The 17878-nt window shown below is 37.8% G+C and overlaps 1 protein-coding gene across 3 annotated transcripts in view; it reads left to right on the top strand.

The window, feature by feature from the left end:
- Positions 1-17878, top strand: part of CORIN (corin, serine peptidase) — a 201080-nt gene that overhangs the window by 162443 nt on the left and 20759 nt on the right. For all 3 annotated transcript variants that reach the window (XM_019741053.2, XM_074324644.1, XM_019741052.2), the window contains 3 exons: positions 1266-1379; positions 3251-3361; positions 4457-4586. In XM_019741053.2, coding sequence (XP_019596612.2) covers positions 1266-1379; positions 3251-3361; positions 4457-4586 — 355 coding nt within the window. The remainder of the gene's footprint in view (positions 1-1265; positions 1380-3250; positions 3362-4456; positions 4587-17878) is intronic.

Raw genomic sequence — 17878 nt, 5'->3', positions numbered from 1 at the left:
CCAGGACTTCCAAAAGCAGATGACCCTGGGCCTAAGACCATTCCAAATGTGTAGCTGGTAAAGGGCTCTCACTATTTATTTCTTATAGTTTGAATGGCGAAACACTTTAAATATAACTGGAGCTCATAGTAAAAATTTCTCTTTTAGTGACTTATTTGGATAACTGTTTTTAATAAGAATTTTGAAAAAAGCAGATTTTTTTTCTTTTAATGGATTCCAAGAAACCTGAGTGAATCATCTATGAAATTTCACTGAATTATTTGTACTAGGTCATACGAGAATGAGCAATTTTTAAAGAAACTCCTTATTGGATCACTGTTTTGCATTTCACTCCCCTTGAACTAAATGATCTTTTCCTGGGAATGAGAGAGACTTTTTGTCCCTTACATGAAATAAAGTTCCATTTACAATACACATGTGTTGAGGGCCTGCCAAGGGCGAGCCGCGGTTCTAGGCAGCAGGGGTGAAGGGTGCCCAAAGATGAATGCCATGTGGTGTCTTCCATCACATCACGCACCTCACAGCCTGGTGAGGGCCATGGATCCAACAGGAGGACGAAAACATGTTAGATTTTTGGCACATGTTAGCAGACATGCAACACATTGCATTTGATTCAAATGGCATTCAGCCAGTTCATCGCAAATGCTTGTACTTTATAAGCCAATTACAGTTCAAGTTTAGAGTCTCGATCTGGTGCAAATTGTGTTCATTTCCGTGTTAATTGATAGTTTCTAACCTTACATCTCTGGCTACGTAACTAAAGGAATGGCTTTCGTGTCTGTCTCTTAAACTAGTTTTGTGGATGTTTAGCATGGAAGGAGCCTCTTTTGCTAAACTCTCCAATGGCTTTGCATTTGTTGACTGAAATTTTTAGATAATATGCTTGGAAATCACTAGGTTTTGGCATATTTGCTTAAAAGCATAACTCATCATTTTATCGAGGAGTCTTATGTGTTGGCAAATTGACTCAGAGAGCAAAAGGAACAGCTAAAGATGAATGTTAATGTACAATTGCTTATTCATTTTTGTTTCCCATTTCCCATCTGTCACTTTCGATCTTTTCTTAGGAGAGCTATACTATTTATATTGCAGTACAGAGATTATCAAGCATTTCTACTTAAATTATGTTTTTCATAATATACAGGAGTCAAAACTCTTTAAGAAAAATCATGCTTTATGTTATAATTTTTCTACATTGCTTGATCAAATTCATCTTTATTTTCACCTCCACAGCTATTGCAAATGACCTTTTCTTCTGTCTCCAGGCTGTAAAGAGAGAGATCTTTGGGAATGTCCATCCAATAAACAGTGTTTGAAATACACATTCATCTGTGATGGGTTCCCAGACTGTCCTGATAACATGGATGAAAAAAACTGCTGTAAGTGCTTACGTGAATTTGTCAGCACACATTCTATTTTAAACATCAGTTACCTCTCGTTTGAATATAAGCTAGAAAGTTGGAAATATATATTAAAAGCTTTTAGTATTTTCAGACCTTCTGACCAAAACTCCACTTGTAAGAATATGTGCCAAGAAGACAATCAAATGTGTGTAAAATATATGCACAATGATATTATCCTAACTTTATTTATAACATAGAAAAAATTAAAACACTATAAATACCCATAAGTAGGGGATATAATACAACCATAAAATGAAATAATATGCAAACATTCAAAATCTAATTAGAAGAATAATTTCCCCTGGGTTCGTTATGTATCATTAGGTGAATAAAACAGAATATAAAGTATTATGTGTATTATTGTCCTGAGTTTTGAAAGTACGTTTACCCACTTACAGAGAAATATCAGAAGGTCATAAGAAAAAGTTTGCAATTATAATCCCTGGGTGGTGGGGTTATTAAGTTTTTGTGCTTTTCTATCTTTTCTACCTTTTCTAAATGAATGGCCACGACTTTGAGAATCAGAAAAAAGAATTATATCTCTTAAGACGTCTTACCTACTAGATACAGAAAGCCCAACTCAAACCAACTTAAACAATGAAGACATTTATTACCTTTTATTACCATCTATGCCATCTATGCCATATTTTCATAGAGAGTCAAGTGTAGGAAGGATACTTGAGGCTGGATGCAAGAGTTTAGCACCTCTTCTGTGATTCTGTTAGGCTTGACCTCAGACTGGCTCCCATCAGGGTCAAAAAGTGGATCCCAAAAGCCCGTGGGGTGCCATGCTTTCTTGATCATATCAGTGGGAAGGAGCGAGAACCTCACCGTCATCTCTCGAACATCAATTAGGTATTCACTCAAATTGGCCAGCTTTGAGCAGGGTCCCAGTCAGGGGCTAGCAGTCAGGAGCCTTTGTGTAGATTAGAAAAGACACCATCTAAACTAAACAGCTAAAATGCAAAAAGAGGCACCTCTTAGGGAGAACCCATTAGAGAAAGAGGCTGATTTCTTCAGGCTGCCTCTGTCCCAGGCTAGGCAGGACACATGAGCTGGCCAGCAGGATTTGGGCAGGAACTATCTTGCAAAGCACAACCCACAACACCATAGGCCGAGACCCTGATCTTGCATTGCATGTTTATTCTTGGACTAATAACTGCACTCAGAAAGAAAAAAACAAAAAAACAATTGTAGTCAGAAAAATGCCAATGTCCCACTTAAACAAATCAGAATCTTCCTCTAGAGCTAGGGATGGAGTGGGGATTTTGTTTCTTTGAAAACAAAATCGGTTTTCCTCAAAAAAGGAGGAAGAAAGGAGACAGATGCTAGATAGGCAACCAAGGAGTTTCACTATGATTTTTTAAAACCCAAGAGAGAATTAGGAAGTGACTCAGAAAATCATTTAATAGTAGAGGTTTTTCAAAGTAAATGTTATCCTCGTATGTGGACATCGCTGGTTTTCATCCCATGGTGAAGACTTCAGTCTGCTCATCCCCCGTGTCATCACCTGACACTTCAGATTTTAACCCTGTTAGCTAATGTTTAGTATTTCTGCTGTTCTTGGTACCACTTTTTCAGTCCTATCATTAGAACTAGAGACTCTAGTGACTAGTCGCTGGAGATAGTAATTCTATTTAAATGCTTGCTATGTGTATGGACTAACATCTATGAAATGAGATTTTACCGCTGCTGTTATTCTGTCTTGGCACCTGTTTGGAGGCCTCAGTGACCTCATAGTTTCTTCCTTCCATGGTCCTGCTGGCCAATGACAATGTACATGTTAGTGATAATCCCATTTATCTGTAAAATGTTTCTGTCTTCTTGTTCCTTGTCTCCCATACCAGCATTTTGCCAAGATGATGAACTGGAATGTGCAAACCACGAGTGTGTTTCACGGGACCGGTGGTGTGATGGTGCGGCTGACTGCTTAGACAGTTCAGACGAATGGGACTGTGGTAAGCTGCTTGTTTCTGCCATGTGTTGTGCACTGCAGTGCGTGTCAGCCATTTAAGCTAAATAAACCCTAACTGACTTGCCGGATTTTACTAACCAAGGTCATCTATTTTGTTCTACTGTTGCAAAAGCTGATGGTGGTGATTCATATGTTTCCAACTCATAGAAAATTTGCCCTCAAATTTACTTCTCTATTTGCATTGTCTATATTCTGTGTAAAAAAAAAAAAAAAAAAAAAAAAATTGAGTTCAAATTGTTATGACCTTACAACTGCCAGAATATAATTTTTAAGTTTATCACCCAGCTTCAACAATTATCAGTATGCTGTCATTCTTGTATTATTGACACCTCCTGGAATAGGATGTTAAAGTGGCTCTTCTCTCTTGCCTATACTCATGTTCCACATCCAAATGGGACTTGTAACTATTGCTCCCTTACATGGACAGGACTTAAAGGTATCTCCCATCAGTACCTCCAATGCTGCAGCTTGTAATCTTGAGTTTGATTAATTCTGTCATCCCATACTCATCACTCCTTCCATCCACTTCCCCCTTATTTCAGTCCTTTGCATCATCTGGCCAAATCTTAGTTATCATGTGTGTTGTGATTCTTTGCTCACAAATGATCTATGGTTTATTAAGTAACAGAAAATGTTCTTTCATCAAATAGGAATTAGTGCATATACCAAATTATTCCTAAATTAGTATCACTATCACTCACTTGAATTTTTATGTGCTTTCTTGAAAGGAAATGATATGAAGTTACAACTAACTAGCTCCTTATAATTATGCAAATCACTAGGTAAACTCGTGGGAATGGACCCTGCCTCTGGACATCTTCTAAGTAAAGATAAGAACTACCTGTCTCTTCATTAGAGCCTAGGGTCCTTTGAGGGCAGAGAACATTTCTAATTCATTTTTTCAGTCTTCCACCACACTGAGAGCAGTGATTTGCACAGGGTAGGTATTCACCAAATGGTTCTTAACTAAAATAAATAAAATGACTATATACAAGTGAAGCAAAGGCACGCAAAGTTATGATTTGGTTTCATGAGAGGAAATGTTTTAAATTAAGGTTTTTCTCTTTTTGTTTCTCAGTGACCCTCTCTAAAAATGCAAACTCCTCTTCATTCCTGACTGCTCACAGATCTGCCACAGCACACCACGTGTGTGGGGATGGGTGGCAGGAGACCCTGAGTCGGCTGGCCTGCAAGCAGATGGGTTTAGGGTAAGGTCAGTAGTTTGTAGCACTGATGAATTTCTCAGAGGGCTTCACAGAACTTGGCAATAATATCTTCCTTATGCTTGCACGGTGAGTGAACCTCACAAACAGAGCCCTCCACAGCATGGGAAATGAATCAGGTGAGGGGACCGCGTTTAATTACAGGCACCTGCTCTGAAGGGTCTGGGTTGAAAGCTTGCTTTGATGAAACCTCTAAAAGTAAATGAAGTAATTGTACTTTAAGTACTTCTGAAATTAAATGCGTTTATTATTTATAAAATCATTAAGATGGTTTCCTCTGAGGAACCTGGATGGGAAAATGTTGCAAGTTCCCCCAGTGGTTATTGAAAATTCCTTTTTAAGCAACATAGGTTTTTTAATAAATTGGGAAATAGAACTTGAAGTTGCTGGTATTTCAATTTACCCTAAGTAATGCAGGACATGTAAATCAGGACATTGTTCACCACTTTTTCTTCTTAGTAGAATTAAAAGACACTCACTCTGGCCTTGATACAAACACACTGAAATAGATACAATGAAAGTGGGGTACTTGCTGTTTTGTGGGTTTTTCTTTTTTCAGTTCTATCAGGAATAGAAAGCAGTAATTGAAGGGTCCTAGAATATACATGTGAGTGTGCGTGTGTGTGTGTGTGTGTGTGTGTGTGTGTGGTGTGTGTGTGTATGTGTATTCTTTCTTCTTCTATTACTGATGTATGTAACATTTGGGGGAAATCTAGATATGAGAAAAATAAAAGATAAAGAAATTACAAAATTCTAGAATAAAAAATTGTGTAGATGGCATTTCCCAGGATTCCACTGAGCAAACCTGAAACAATTTTACAATAATGAGCCATCCAGTTATGGGATAGAAACTAACTAACTAGCATTTTTGTCATCCCAGTTTGAAGAATTATGTAAATCCCAGCATTCTCAGCTCATTTTTCCCATGTAAAGACCACATCTTTGGAAAATTGAGTAACTGATGCTAATATATAATAAAAGAACTTTAAACTTGGCCCAAGTGGAAAAATTATATTTGCCAACATCCATGAAATTATACTTCATTTTCACAACTTCCTTATTGTGTATAAATGAAACGGGATATGATTTGATGGAGATAAATGAAAAGCATTTTGAGTGTGCTTTATTTTCCTCTCATCAAGACTCAAGGTTATTTCTTAATATGAAAACTTGATTACATAATGACAGATAATTCCATTGAGAGTTCTGAGGGGAAGTCGGAACTACAAAGATTTTACAACCAGAAAAATTCCTATGACAAGCCATCCTGTTCTACCACAAATAGAAGGGATCTTATTTTAAATGTTCTACTTTATGTCTCTTCTAATTTTTTGCATATTGGATTTAAGATTTTTATTGTGGTAAAATACACAAAATATAAAATTCACTATTTTAACTATTTTTTAAAAGTGTACAGTTCAATGGTATTTAGTATATTCACAATGTTGTGAATTTTTTTATGCATCCTTGTGTCAGTGCTTCATTACTGTTTATTGTTGAATAATATTCCATTGCATGAATATACCACTTTTAAAAATCTATTCATCCATTTATGGACATTTTTGTGGTTTCCCCTTTTGGCTATATTGTGTACATATTGGATTTTAAGAGAGAATCTCTTTACTCCATTTGCCCATTTCCTTAATATAGTGGAAAGATGTCATTTTAATATTTTAGATATTTTTAGATATTTAAAATATAAATTGACATTCAGATTTTTAAAAAGATAACTTTATGTCACAGAAGGGTTAGGAAAACCTTGAGAGAACAGTATGGTTGGAAAACCATAACCACTGTTTGACTGTGTTAATGGGTAAGTAGTGATAAGTCTTCCAAGGAAATGAGTAGGAAAGGTAATCTTAGTATTTTTGTACTTTCTGATCACCTTCAAATTTACTCTTCAGTTTACTTAGGTGTCTTATGAATTGACAGAAATCTGGAGAGCCGGATTGGGGCAGGAATGAAGATAATGGGCAAGATGAGACCAAATTCCTGCTGAGGAGATGGGCCGCTTAAGAAGCTGCTCTGTTAGCAGCGTCCCTGGAGTGCTAATTCAGATCTGCCACTGACGCCTCAAATTAACTTGAAGTAATACTGTACCTTTGAGTCATTTTCTCTAGATTCAAAGTCCCTAACAGGAGGGTCTATCTGGCCATGACTAGCCACTGACCTGCGTTCCAGCTGCCAGAGGAAAGGGAGAGGGAACAGCTGTTCTCCTCAGCTTCTGGAGTAAAGTGTCCACTACACTGTCCTGTCCTTATACCTCCAAAGTTTACAAAACAATCCCAGCTAATTCCATTCAGAATCTCCTTCCCATTATTTTTTGAGTATCTGCTAATGGGGCTTGGACTGGAGTAGGCATTGTATGGAGGATGCAAAGGTGAATAACATCATCAAAGAGCTTCTAATGCAGTGGGGAAGATATATGAGCAAACAACCAAGAACATAAAGTTAGAAAAATAACTTCAGGGCAGCCAGATGGCTCAGGGTTAGAGCTCCAGCTCTGAACAACAGGGTTTCTGGTTCATTTCCCACGTGGGCCAGTGAGCTGCGCCCTCCACAACTAGATTGAAGACAACAAGCTGCTGCTGACTTGCTGGAGGGGTGGGCGGATGGCTCAGTTGGTTAGAGCACAAGCTCTCAACAACAAGGTTGCTGGTTTAATCCCTCCCATGGGATGGTGGGCTGCACTTCCTGCAACTAACGATTGAAAATGGCAACTGGACTTGTAGCTGAGCTACACCCTCCACAATTAGATTAAAGGACAACGACTTGGAGCTAATGGGCCCTGGAGAAACACACTGTTCCCCGATATTCCCCAATAAAATTAAAAACAAACAAAAACAAAAACAAAAAAAGCCAAAACAATGTAAACATATTGAAAAAGAAAAGAAAAGGAAAATAAATCCAGATTTTTTGTCATCTGAGAATGTTTCACATAACACAAACATTCCTATTAAAATTACATAAGAAAAAATATTCAATTCTAATATTATCTTGATATTGTAACATAAATTCATTAAATTATTAATGTATTCATTCAGTAAACATTTATAAAGTATTGCAGTGCAGTACCCAAAGCTAACACACCGTAACTCCAAATAGGTCATTCATCTACTTGATGGGGTACATTTTAGAGCTTAGTTCGTAAAAAATGCAGGTGTACACCAAATTACATGTCTTTCAGAGATTCTACTGAAATGCTTTCATGATAGAGGCAGCTGATTAAAAACACCTGCACTTAGAGTTTTTCAGACCCAAATTATGCCTTCCATGTTTAATAGCATAAATGTAAGGCTCTCCACTAAGTGCTTGTCCAAATGAGAAGATTGAGTTCTTTGCTGAATCTGGAAAACTTTTTACCCTCATCTGCAGGTATCTCTAGAGTTCACCCCAGCTTGAAAGTATGATGACTATTTGATTAGACAAGGGTATAAATCAAGTCTCTAAATTCTCATGACAGTGTATGGTCTTTGCTACCTGCATGTCCAGTATCAAAAACATATGGACATTTATTTAATCAACAATATAAATCAGAATTTAGACTGTCCCCTAATACTTACCAAATGCTCAGTTGAGACATCTGGTATTTCAGGAAGTTGGTCTAAGGGTATGTGACTCTCTGCGTCTCTTGGCTTCACTAGCTTTATCTCTATGTAAAGTTAGGTCATCTAGATATAGGCTGTACCATTTGGGCAGAAATTCCTTTATGGAGTTAGTTGCAATTTGATTGTATGCCCTATTCTTGTAGAGTTGGTCAATAGAAGAAACATCCTTCTGAAACATATTTCTGTGTCTTGGGCAAAACCACAAAGGCAGCAGCTATTATATAACCTAATAGTCCCTAGTATAAGGATTTACATTGTAATTTTTTCCTACTCCCAGGAAAAAGTTTCTAAGTTCAGGTTTCATTTGTCACGTAAGAACTATTTAATCCAATGGTTTCCTTATTGGTTGACTTCCATAAGCTCAAAGACAGGTTCAGATCTCTGTAGTAGTAAATTTAGCCCAGGTTGCTGGTCCTGTACACATAAACCATGGAAAAGAAGCTCAAAACTTTGTAGTCAGCTTTAAAAAGTTGAGGTATAATTCATAAACCATAAAACTCACTCTTTAAAAGAGTACAGTTCAGTTCTTTTTATTATATTCACTAAGTTGTATAATCATCACCACTGTTTAATTCCAGAACATTTCATCAGTTGGAAAAGAAATTCCATGCCCATCAGCAGTCACCCCCTGCTTCTCCTTCCCCTGACCCCTGACAAACACTAATTTACTTTCTGTGTTTATGCATTTGCCTATTGTGCACATTTCACACAAATAGAATCGTACAATATGTGCCTTTTTTTGTGTGGCTTCTTTCACTTGGAATAATGTTTTTCAAGGTTCGTCCATGTTGTAGCATGTATCAGCACTTCATTCCTGTGTATGGCTGAATGATATTCCATGGTGTAGATATAACCACATTTTGATTATCCATTCATCAATTGATGAACATTTAGGTTGTTTCCGCTTTTTGGCTTTTATGAATAATGTCGCTATGAACATTCAAGTACAAGTTTATGTGTGAACATGTTTTCAGTTCTCTTGGGTATATATTTAAGACTAGAATTACGGGTCAAATGGTAACTCTATGTTTAATTTTTAAGATAACTACCAAACTGTTTTCCAAAGTAGCTGCACCATTTTATACTCCCATCAATAATGCATGAAAGTTCCAATTTCTCCATAAATTCTCCGACACTTGTCATTATTTTTTTTTACTGTAGCCTTTATCTGACTAAAAGGGATCACTCCAGTTGTATTGAGAATAGGCAGAGGAGGGCAAGGATAGGAGCAAGAAGACTAGTTAGGAGGGCACTGAAGTAACCCAAGTGAGAGATTTTGGCAACTCAGATTAGTATATTCGCAGAGCACACGGTGATAAATGGTTTGATTCTGAATATATTTTAAAAGTAGAGCCAACAGGCCTTCCTGACAGATTGGATGCTGTTGGGGGTTGAGAAGAGTGAACAAGGAGAAGAGTCAGCAGTGACATAAAGGACTTTGGCTGGAGCAACTGGAAAGATGGACTATAAATAAACTGAATGGGGAAGACTGTGAATGGAGCAAGTTTGGGGAGAAAGATCAGTTCTGTTTTGGAAATACTAAGTTTGGGATGTCTATGAGACATCCAAATGGAGGTGTTTATGAGACTCAAGTCTGGAGTTTATTATATAGGTCTCGGCTGAAGATATGTATTTGGGAGTCACGTGAATACAGATGATATAAAGATTTATGGGACTGGGTGACACAACCAAGAGAGTGAATATAGATAGAGAAAATAATGTAGGGCTGAGTCCTAACATGAAGAACATGGGAAAAGAGAAGTAGCAAGCCAAAGGGGATGAGAAAGAACAACCAGTGGGGTAGGAGTATGTGATATCCTGGAAACCAAGTGGAGAGTATATCAATTCTATCAAATGGTCAATTTTATCAAATACTGCTGAGAAGTCAAGTAAAATGAAGACTGAAAACCAACTATTGGTTTCAGCAGTGTGCATGTCCTTGGCATGAATAGTGTCAGTGGAGTGAGGAAGCAAAAGCCTGAGATAACAAGAAATAAAACAGAATAAATATAGCACTTTTTTTGAGGGATTTCATTGCAAAGGGGAACAAAGAAATGTAGTCAGAGGCGGGCAGGGGAAGCAGTTTGGTGCTTCCGTTTTCATGGAAGCACTCACTATCCCATGGCTGAATTCCTAATAGAGCCCTACCAGCGATAGTAGAAACATCAGGTTCAATTGCTATAGACTGAATGTGTCTTCCCCACCTGCACAGAATTCATATGTTGAATCCTAATCCCCAATGTGATCGTATTTGGAGGTGGGGCTTTGGGAGGTAATTAGGTCAAGAGGGTGGAGCTTTCTGAATGTGATTAGGGCCTTACAGATCCCAGAGAGCTCTGCGGTGCCTTCCCAAGGAGACGGCCACCTATGAACTAGAATGTGGGGCCTTCACCAGACACCAAATCTGCTGGTACTTTGATCTTGGACTTCCCAGCCTCTGGAACTGTGGGAAATAAGTTTGTTTCTTATAAGTCACCCAGTCTATAGTACTGTGTCATAGAAGCCCTAATGGATAAAGGCAGAAATAAATAATTATCTGTCAAAGACTTCTTTCATTCCATATATTTTTTTAATCAAGTAAGTTTGTACTATTTTCCCCAGCTGGTGGACACACCATAATTTAGTTCATTTTTCTGCGACTTCATATCCCTTCATATGTTTCTTCTCTTTCTGACTGGTTTGTCCTCTATCTATGTTCCATAGGCATATTACTTCCAGCCTCTTCCTCTGCGTCCATATAGCCATCATTTTCTACATATTCTGTCCAAATCCTTCTGGGCCTCTCTCAAGCCCCATGACTTCTATGAAGCTTTTCTCATCTCCTTGGTCTTTTCTCCCTTGAACTTTCCATGGTACTTAAAAATTAGTATTAAATAATTTATCTCTTAATTCCACAATGTCCTATGTCATCTGTAGTTTTTTTAAGTCTTCCTCTTATTTCCCAGAATTGGTTATACAAAATGATAATGATTAATTTTAATTATATGCCAGGCTTTTCTGAATGCTTTATATGCATTATTTCAATTTATCCACATTGTAATCCTCTAAGATAAGTAATATTGTTACATCTACTTTACCTATGAGGAACCTGAGGCTGAGAGGTCAAGGAACTTTGCTAGGTCACAGAAAATACAGAGCCAGGATGCAAGTCCGAACAAGGGCAAGGGGCCTCCTGGGTACTAGGAATAGATCCCCTACAGCACCTAGTTATTCAATAAACATGGCCTGACGGATGTGGCCAGCCAACTTCTTAAACACAAATCCTTTTTAGTATTGCTTACATGGGAGTTTTGTGGCAAGTCTTACTACCACCTTGTGCTCTTATCATTGTATGGTTTTCAAGGAGATAGCAGTGAGGAGGTGGAGGGTAGGGAAAATTTATCATGCAGGACCACAATCCAAGTGTTTTTGTAGTTTTTGAAATGTTATTTGGGTGATAAGTAGACACTTGGCACGTTCTAAGTAGAACTCAGCTGAAGCAAACTCTTAAAGTGTTATTTTCTTTCACACAGAAGCTTTGTAGTTTTTCTGGCAGACATGTAACTTGGGCATAGGGAATGAATTTCCTACCCATTTCCAAGAAGCTGCTGGTTTAATGACTGCCTGGGTGAGAGAGTCCAATGTGTGGGTGTAGTGTTTTCTGGAATGTGCTATTCTGAGGTGAGGAAGACAAATATTTTTCCTGAAAAAGTGTTACATCCTAAAGAAAGAGGAAGTGGTTTTTAAGTTCTTCCATGGAACCATTGTGTATGAGGCTTTAATAAATAAAGCAAGGTAAGTTTACCAGTTGTCCTAAGGCCATTTCTGTATGATCATTAACAGCATGATCATATCCAAGAATTTGGATATTTGTAACCAAATGGAATCTCACACTGTCAGTTGAGTTAATGAATAATTTATGAAATTAAAGGAAATTTCTCAGTGGTGTAGAGAAATTCACCATTATTAACTAGAATGGAACTATGTGAGGTCCTGAATTAATTACATTTTTAAAAACTCTCTTACATTCTATTTTGTGGTTAAAAAAAAAAGCTCACCATTAAAAAATTGATTCACATTCTGATTTATAAAATCAAAGATGGTTTCCATGGGTTCTCCAGAATTAAGTACTCTCAAGACCCAGCTTTCAGCTAAAAATATCAGGGTAATTGTGAGGAAGAATATTTTGGAATGAGAAGAATTAATCTCCCTCCTCTGCTGAACGCATCAGATTTCCCAGTCACCACAATGAATATAGCATTGCCATTAGACATGAATACGAATGGGTCCTGGGAAAATAAAGATGATTTACAACTTGAGTGATCCATGAAGAATTGACCAAAGAGGATGGTGTTACTTCTGTTAGAAGTCCTTACATGGTGGCATCCTCATTTTGGAGACTCCTGTTGATGACTTAACCTCTGTTGTCTTTGCAACCTACTGCAATTTGGCTTCCTTTTGCCTCCAAGGCAGGACTGATGATCAGCGAAGATATCATCTACTTGGCAAACCCACTGGCCTTTTCTTATATTCATTCAGTTTGGACTCAGAATCCAATTTCTTACTCTGGCCTGTAGGACACTGCATATCTGGTCCCTGCCTCCTTCTCCTTTACCCAATATCCTAGCACTCTCCACTTCTCCACTGAACTTTCCGACACATTGACCTTATTACTGATGTTCAAACACTGCACTCTCCTTTCCATCTCAGGGACTTTGCCTTCACTGTTCCTTTTGCTTGGAATGCTGATCTCTAGATCTTCACTTGGTTACCTCCATCTCATCATTTATGTCTCAGCTCGTACATCAACTACTTAGAAAGGCCTACGTTATTGAAGCAGCTTTCACCTTTACCAAGTCACTCGCTATTTGCTCCTTTCGTCTTCTTCAAAGCACTTATCAGTATCGGGAGTTATTTTTTCACATTTGTAATTTCTTCCTCAAATTAAAATAATAGCTCCTTGAGGGAGGGACTCTATGTTTACAACACGAATGTGTTGTCTGCATTTCCATTCCACCTTGTTAACCCATAATTGTCAGTTTTAACCCTTAGTCCGGCACTGCTCTCTTGCTGTCAAAAGTAAAGACACCCTTAAGTTTGCAGGTATTTGTGCTAATCTTCATTTTTTAAAGTAAGCATTTCCATCATAATCATGACACAAGCATGAGATACCTTGTTACAAAACACCAAATTATTTGATGAAAGTGGGACAAGAATAGGCCAAATTGTCTAGAGATCTGAGTGCTCACATAAGCCTTGAAATATATCATTCCTTTCAGAATATCAGGATGTTTCAGAATTCTGGGTAAGTTCTATCTTCTTATTTCAGTGTGTGGCGGGATACTTTTTTTTTAACTCTTTTTTTTTTTTTTAATTGGGGAATATTGGGGAACAGTGTGTTTCTACTGGGCCCATCAGCTCCAAGTCATTGTTCTTCAAACTACTTGTGGAGGGCGCCACTCAGCTCCAAGTCCAGTCGCCGTTTTCAATCTTAGTTGCAGGGGGCGCAGCTCACTATCCCATGCAGGAATTGAACTTGCAACCTTGTGTTGAAAGCTCGCACTCTTAAGCATCAGAGCCACCTGGCCACCCCTCCGGCAACTCAGCGGCAGCTTGTTGTCTTTAATTTAATTTTGGAGGGTGCAGCTCACTGGCCCATGTGGGAATTGAACTGGCAACCCTGTTGTTCAGAGCTTGCGCTCTAACCAACTGAGCCATCAGGCTGCCCCTACATTTTTTTATAAGTGTCTTATACCCATACAATTCAAGAAGCACATATGAGTGAAATCCTTTTGCTTCTCTGTGCAGTACTACCTTTAGAGCTAGAGCAGAGGAGCCTTGCCCTAAGCCCCACGATTTAGAGCAGTGGTTCTCAACCCAGGGTGACACTGCTCCAAGAGATCATTTGAAAAAGTCTGTAGACATTTTTGGTTCTCAATCGGGGAGTAGTGGATGCTACTAGCATCTAGTGGGCAGAAGCCAGGGATGATGATAAACATCGTACAGTGCACAGGATAGCCCCGACCCCTCACCCCCCTGCCCATAGCAAATAATTATCTGGTATAAAATTTCATTAATGCCAAGGGTGTGAAATCCTGATTTAGAAGAACCACTCTGGCCCTCCTTCTCCAGTCAGCCTTCACCTCATAAGGCAAGAAGTCTGTCAGCCAAGGAGTTATACCCACCTAGAGCTTGGTTCCTGTTCTAGAGCAATGTTTCGAAGTGTGGTCTTAAATCACCAGCAGCAGCAGCAGCACCTGGCATCTTGTTAGAAAGGCAACTTTTGGGGGTCCATCTCACACTTACTGAATCAGGAAACCTGCGGGTGGGGACAATAGTCTTTGTTGTAATAAGTCCTCCAGGTTATTCTCATGAATGCTAAAGTTTGAAAACCACTGTTCCAAGGAGACCAAGAATTCTATATTTGAACCTAAAAAATATGTTTATTATGATGGGAGGATAGAATACATTTTAACAAGTTAATTTGATTGCTAGAATCTGTATATGTAGATGTATGGTGTGTGGGCCTCCATTTGTAACCTTGCTCTAGGCCCCACAAATGTTTGGCATGGGTCTGTATCTGTGTCCCAGTTTTCTCAGGCTGTCAAGTGAGGGCATTGGATTAGATTGTTGATTAAATTTCCTTTTCTGTATTTGATTTCATGGCTACTAGGAAAGCATTTGGGTCTGACTGCATTCCCTGCACAGACTCTCTTAGGATATAGTGACTTTGAAGCTTAATCACTGGTGAGATGTTCTTTGCTCTCTACCCAACAGGGTTTCTTTAATTTATCTCTTGATATAATTTGGAAAAAGATGTTGCCAAACACATTACCAAATGTCAAACAAAATTTGAGCAGCTATTAAGTGCCAGATACCTTTTAATAGCACGTATATTTTATATATAGTAATAAAAATTAGAAAGTACAGACACACATATTCTTAATGCGTATGTAAATTGGCATTACTCTTTGAAGGGGAAACTCATACTATTAATCAAAAATTTAAATTTTGATTCGATAATTTTATTTCTAGGAACTTATTCTAAAATCATATAGGTGCATATAGGCATAGGTGAATGGTTAAGGGTGTTAACTGCTGCTTTTTTGTTACTATATATAACCAGGAATTGGGAACAACCTACGTGTGCATTGATAGTCGATTGGTTAAGCAATGTATGCACATCCATTTGCAGCTATATGGATAAATGCTATGCAGCTGTAAAAAGAAAATGGCGTGTGCTGTCGGTAAAGGAGGGCCACACAGTGTTCAAGTGTTAGGAGAGGTAATCTGCTATCAGCCCTCGGGGATTCAAACACTAGCTCTGCCATCCTCTTGCTGTGTGACCTTGGACAAGTTACTTATTCTCTCTTTGCCTCAATATTTCCATCTCCAAAATGGGGAATAATAACAAAGCACGCTTCACAAAGTCGTTGAGAGGATTAAATAAGATAAAACAAGTTAGCCTTTTAGTGCTTGGCACATAGAAAATAGCAAATGTTATGATTATGGAATGACTTCCATGATAATTCATTAAATGAAAACATCATCAACACTGAACAGAACAATGTGTATAGATTTAAAAAAAGAGAAGTATATATACATAAATTGTAAAATCATGTTGGCAAGCATACTCAAATGCTATTTCCAGTGGTTGTTTCTATGCATCTGAGATGGGAAGAATATTTTTTCATTGGACATTTTTTCTTTTTCCCTGTACAAGTATTACTTTTACAATTTTAAAATTATTTAAAGAAAAAAACAAGAAAAATTAAAGTCGTACAGATGCTCAGATTCTGTATGAAGGCAGAAAAAGAATCATATGGATTCACTGATTTTTTTTTCATGGGCCATAGAATGACATTTTTAGTGCTGAAAGATTGATTTTTGTGCACAAGAAGCATGCTAGTGTTTAAGGCTTTCATGGACAACTAATTTTTATCATGATTCTCCCCTGTTTTTGTTGATGAATTTCTTAGAGTTCCACTTGATGTAACTGAGAGATTTAGGTTAAATCACCTTTCTTGTGGGATGCTAAGGAATGAAATGTAAAACCATCCAATGTGGATTGCGTAGTGCAGCCCTTTCTTGGGGGGACTGAAGGGGCCTTTCTCCAGAATCAGTGTAAATCCTATGCTGAATTGTCCTTCTTGTGAAGTGCTTTTGGCCGTATGAATATCTGCCTACAGAATGACTTGATTAAACGTCTGAAGCGGATCTTCCTTTGGCTTTTAGCCAGTGAAGTGCCTGGATTTAGGAGGCCACAGTTGTTCTGCTGCAAAAAGGAATTCTCAGGATGGAGATATCACGAGAAGCACCATGTTTGTTATGTGTGGCCTCTGACTTTTATACTTTCCATCCCACCGGGCCTCCATACACCGCACTTCTGGGATTGCTGGAAAGCCAGACTCTTGTTTTGGTTGAGGAAAAGAAATATTCTCATTTTGCAGTAGGTTTTGTGAAGTCTTCTATAATCTCACAGTTCACTCAAGTTTTAAATAAATTTAAATCTTGTGCCACTCTTTTAAAAGTGTGGTCAGGGTTTATGCCGTTAGTTTTTAAATCAAATGATTAGAATTCGTTCATTATTAAGGACTGCTTTGTTTTAATTTTTGGCTCTTATTAGAGCATCAAGTGTTCTCTTTAGAGGTTTTTTTCCTTTTTAAAAGTAAAAAGGGATCAAATATATGGTGATGGATGGAGAACTGACTCTGGGTGGTGAACACACAATGTGATATATAGAGGAGGTATTACAGAATTGTACACTTGAAACCTATTAATTTTACTAACCATTGTCACCCCAATAAATTGTAATTTAAAAAGAAGGAAAAAAAGTAAAGGATTTGGAGAGGCTTTGTTTCTTTTATTTTTTTATTTGTGATTATGGTAGTTTTTAATTAATAATCAGGTAAAATTACAGTTTTCTTTCAATGCCACTAAATCTAAGTCATTTTTCCTTCCCGTGTACCCTTCCCATTATTATTATTATTATTTTTTTACATTTTTGATAGTGGGACGCCTTTTTTTTTTCCACACACACAAAAAAAATCCCTCTATCAAAAATGTAAGTCACTAAGCATGCAGACTTGATGCTACTTGTCATTCTTCTAAGTTAACTTTGAGATGTGTTTCTCCAAACACTTCCACCAGGGAATAGTCCCATACACATATCACTTTCCTTGTCATCATGCACCCCTGCCACCCTCCAACTTTCATCTGAGGAGTTCACCTCCTTTGAAAAGAAAAGTACATGCAATTTGATTTAAATTCTCTTGATGAATTCTAGCCTCCTCTCCAACTCCAACAAAGTGCCTACTTCCTTCTCTCCTACTTCCTTCACGTTCAGAAGAAGCCCTCCTTCCTCCTGTCTAAAAACTGATTCCTCCATCTCTTCTAACCTTTTTAGCATAAGGTGATAAAAGTCCAAAGGTTTTCTTCTTCAGATGTGGGTTACCTAAATAAACCAACTATTTCTTGAAGAATTGGATATTTTACATAAAAACCTAAATACTTTTGAAACTAAGGCTTTAAACATTGGGTACAGTGTAACTGTATTTATTTGAATGATTGAATGATACCTGTGATATTCACAGGAAAGTGTTGGTGGAAGTTGAGTGAAAATATAGGTAAAGAGCAAAATAATGTTGTCTAACTCCCATCTCTTTTCCAGATCCTTCCTAATTTTTAGTG

This window comes from Rhinolophus sinicus, linkage group LG02 (assembly GCF_036562045.2).
Source record: "Rhinolophus sinicus isolate RSC01 linkage group LG02, ASM3656204v1, whole genome shotgun sequence".
Lineage (NCBI taxonomy): Eukaryota > Metazoa > Chordata > Mammalia > Chiroptera > Rhinolophidae > Rhinolophus > Rhinolophus sinicus.
This window is presented reverse-complemented; position numbering and strand designations above follow the sequence as displayed.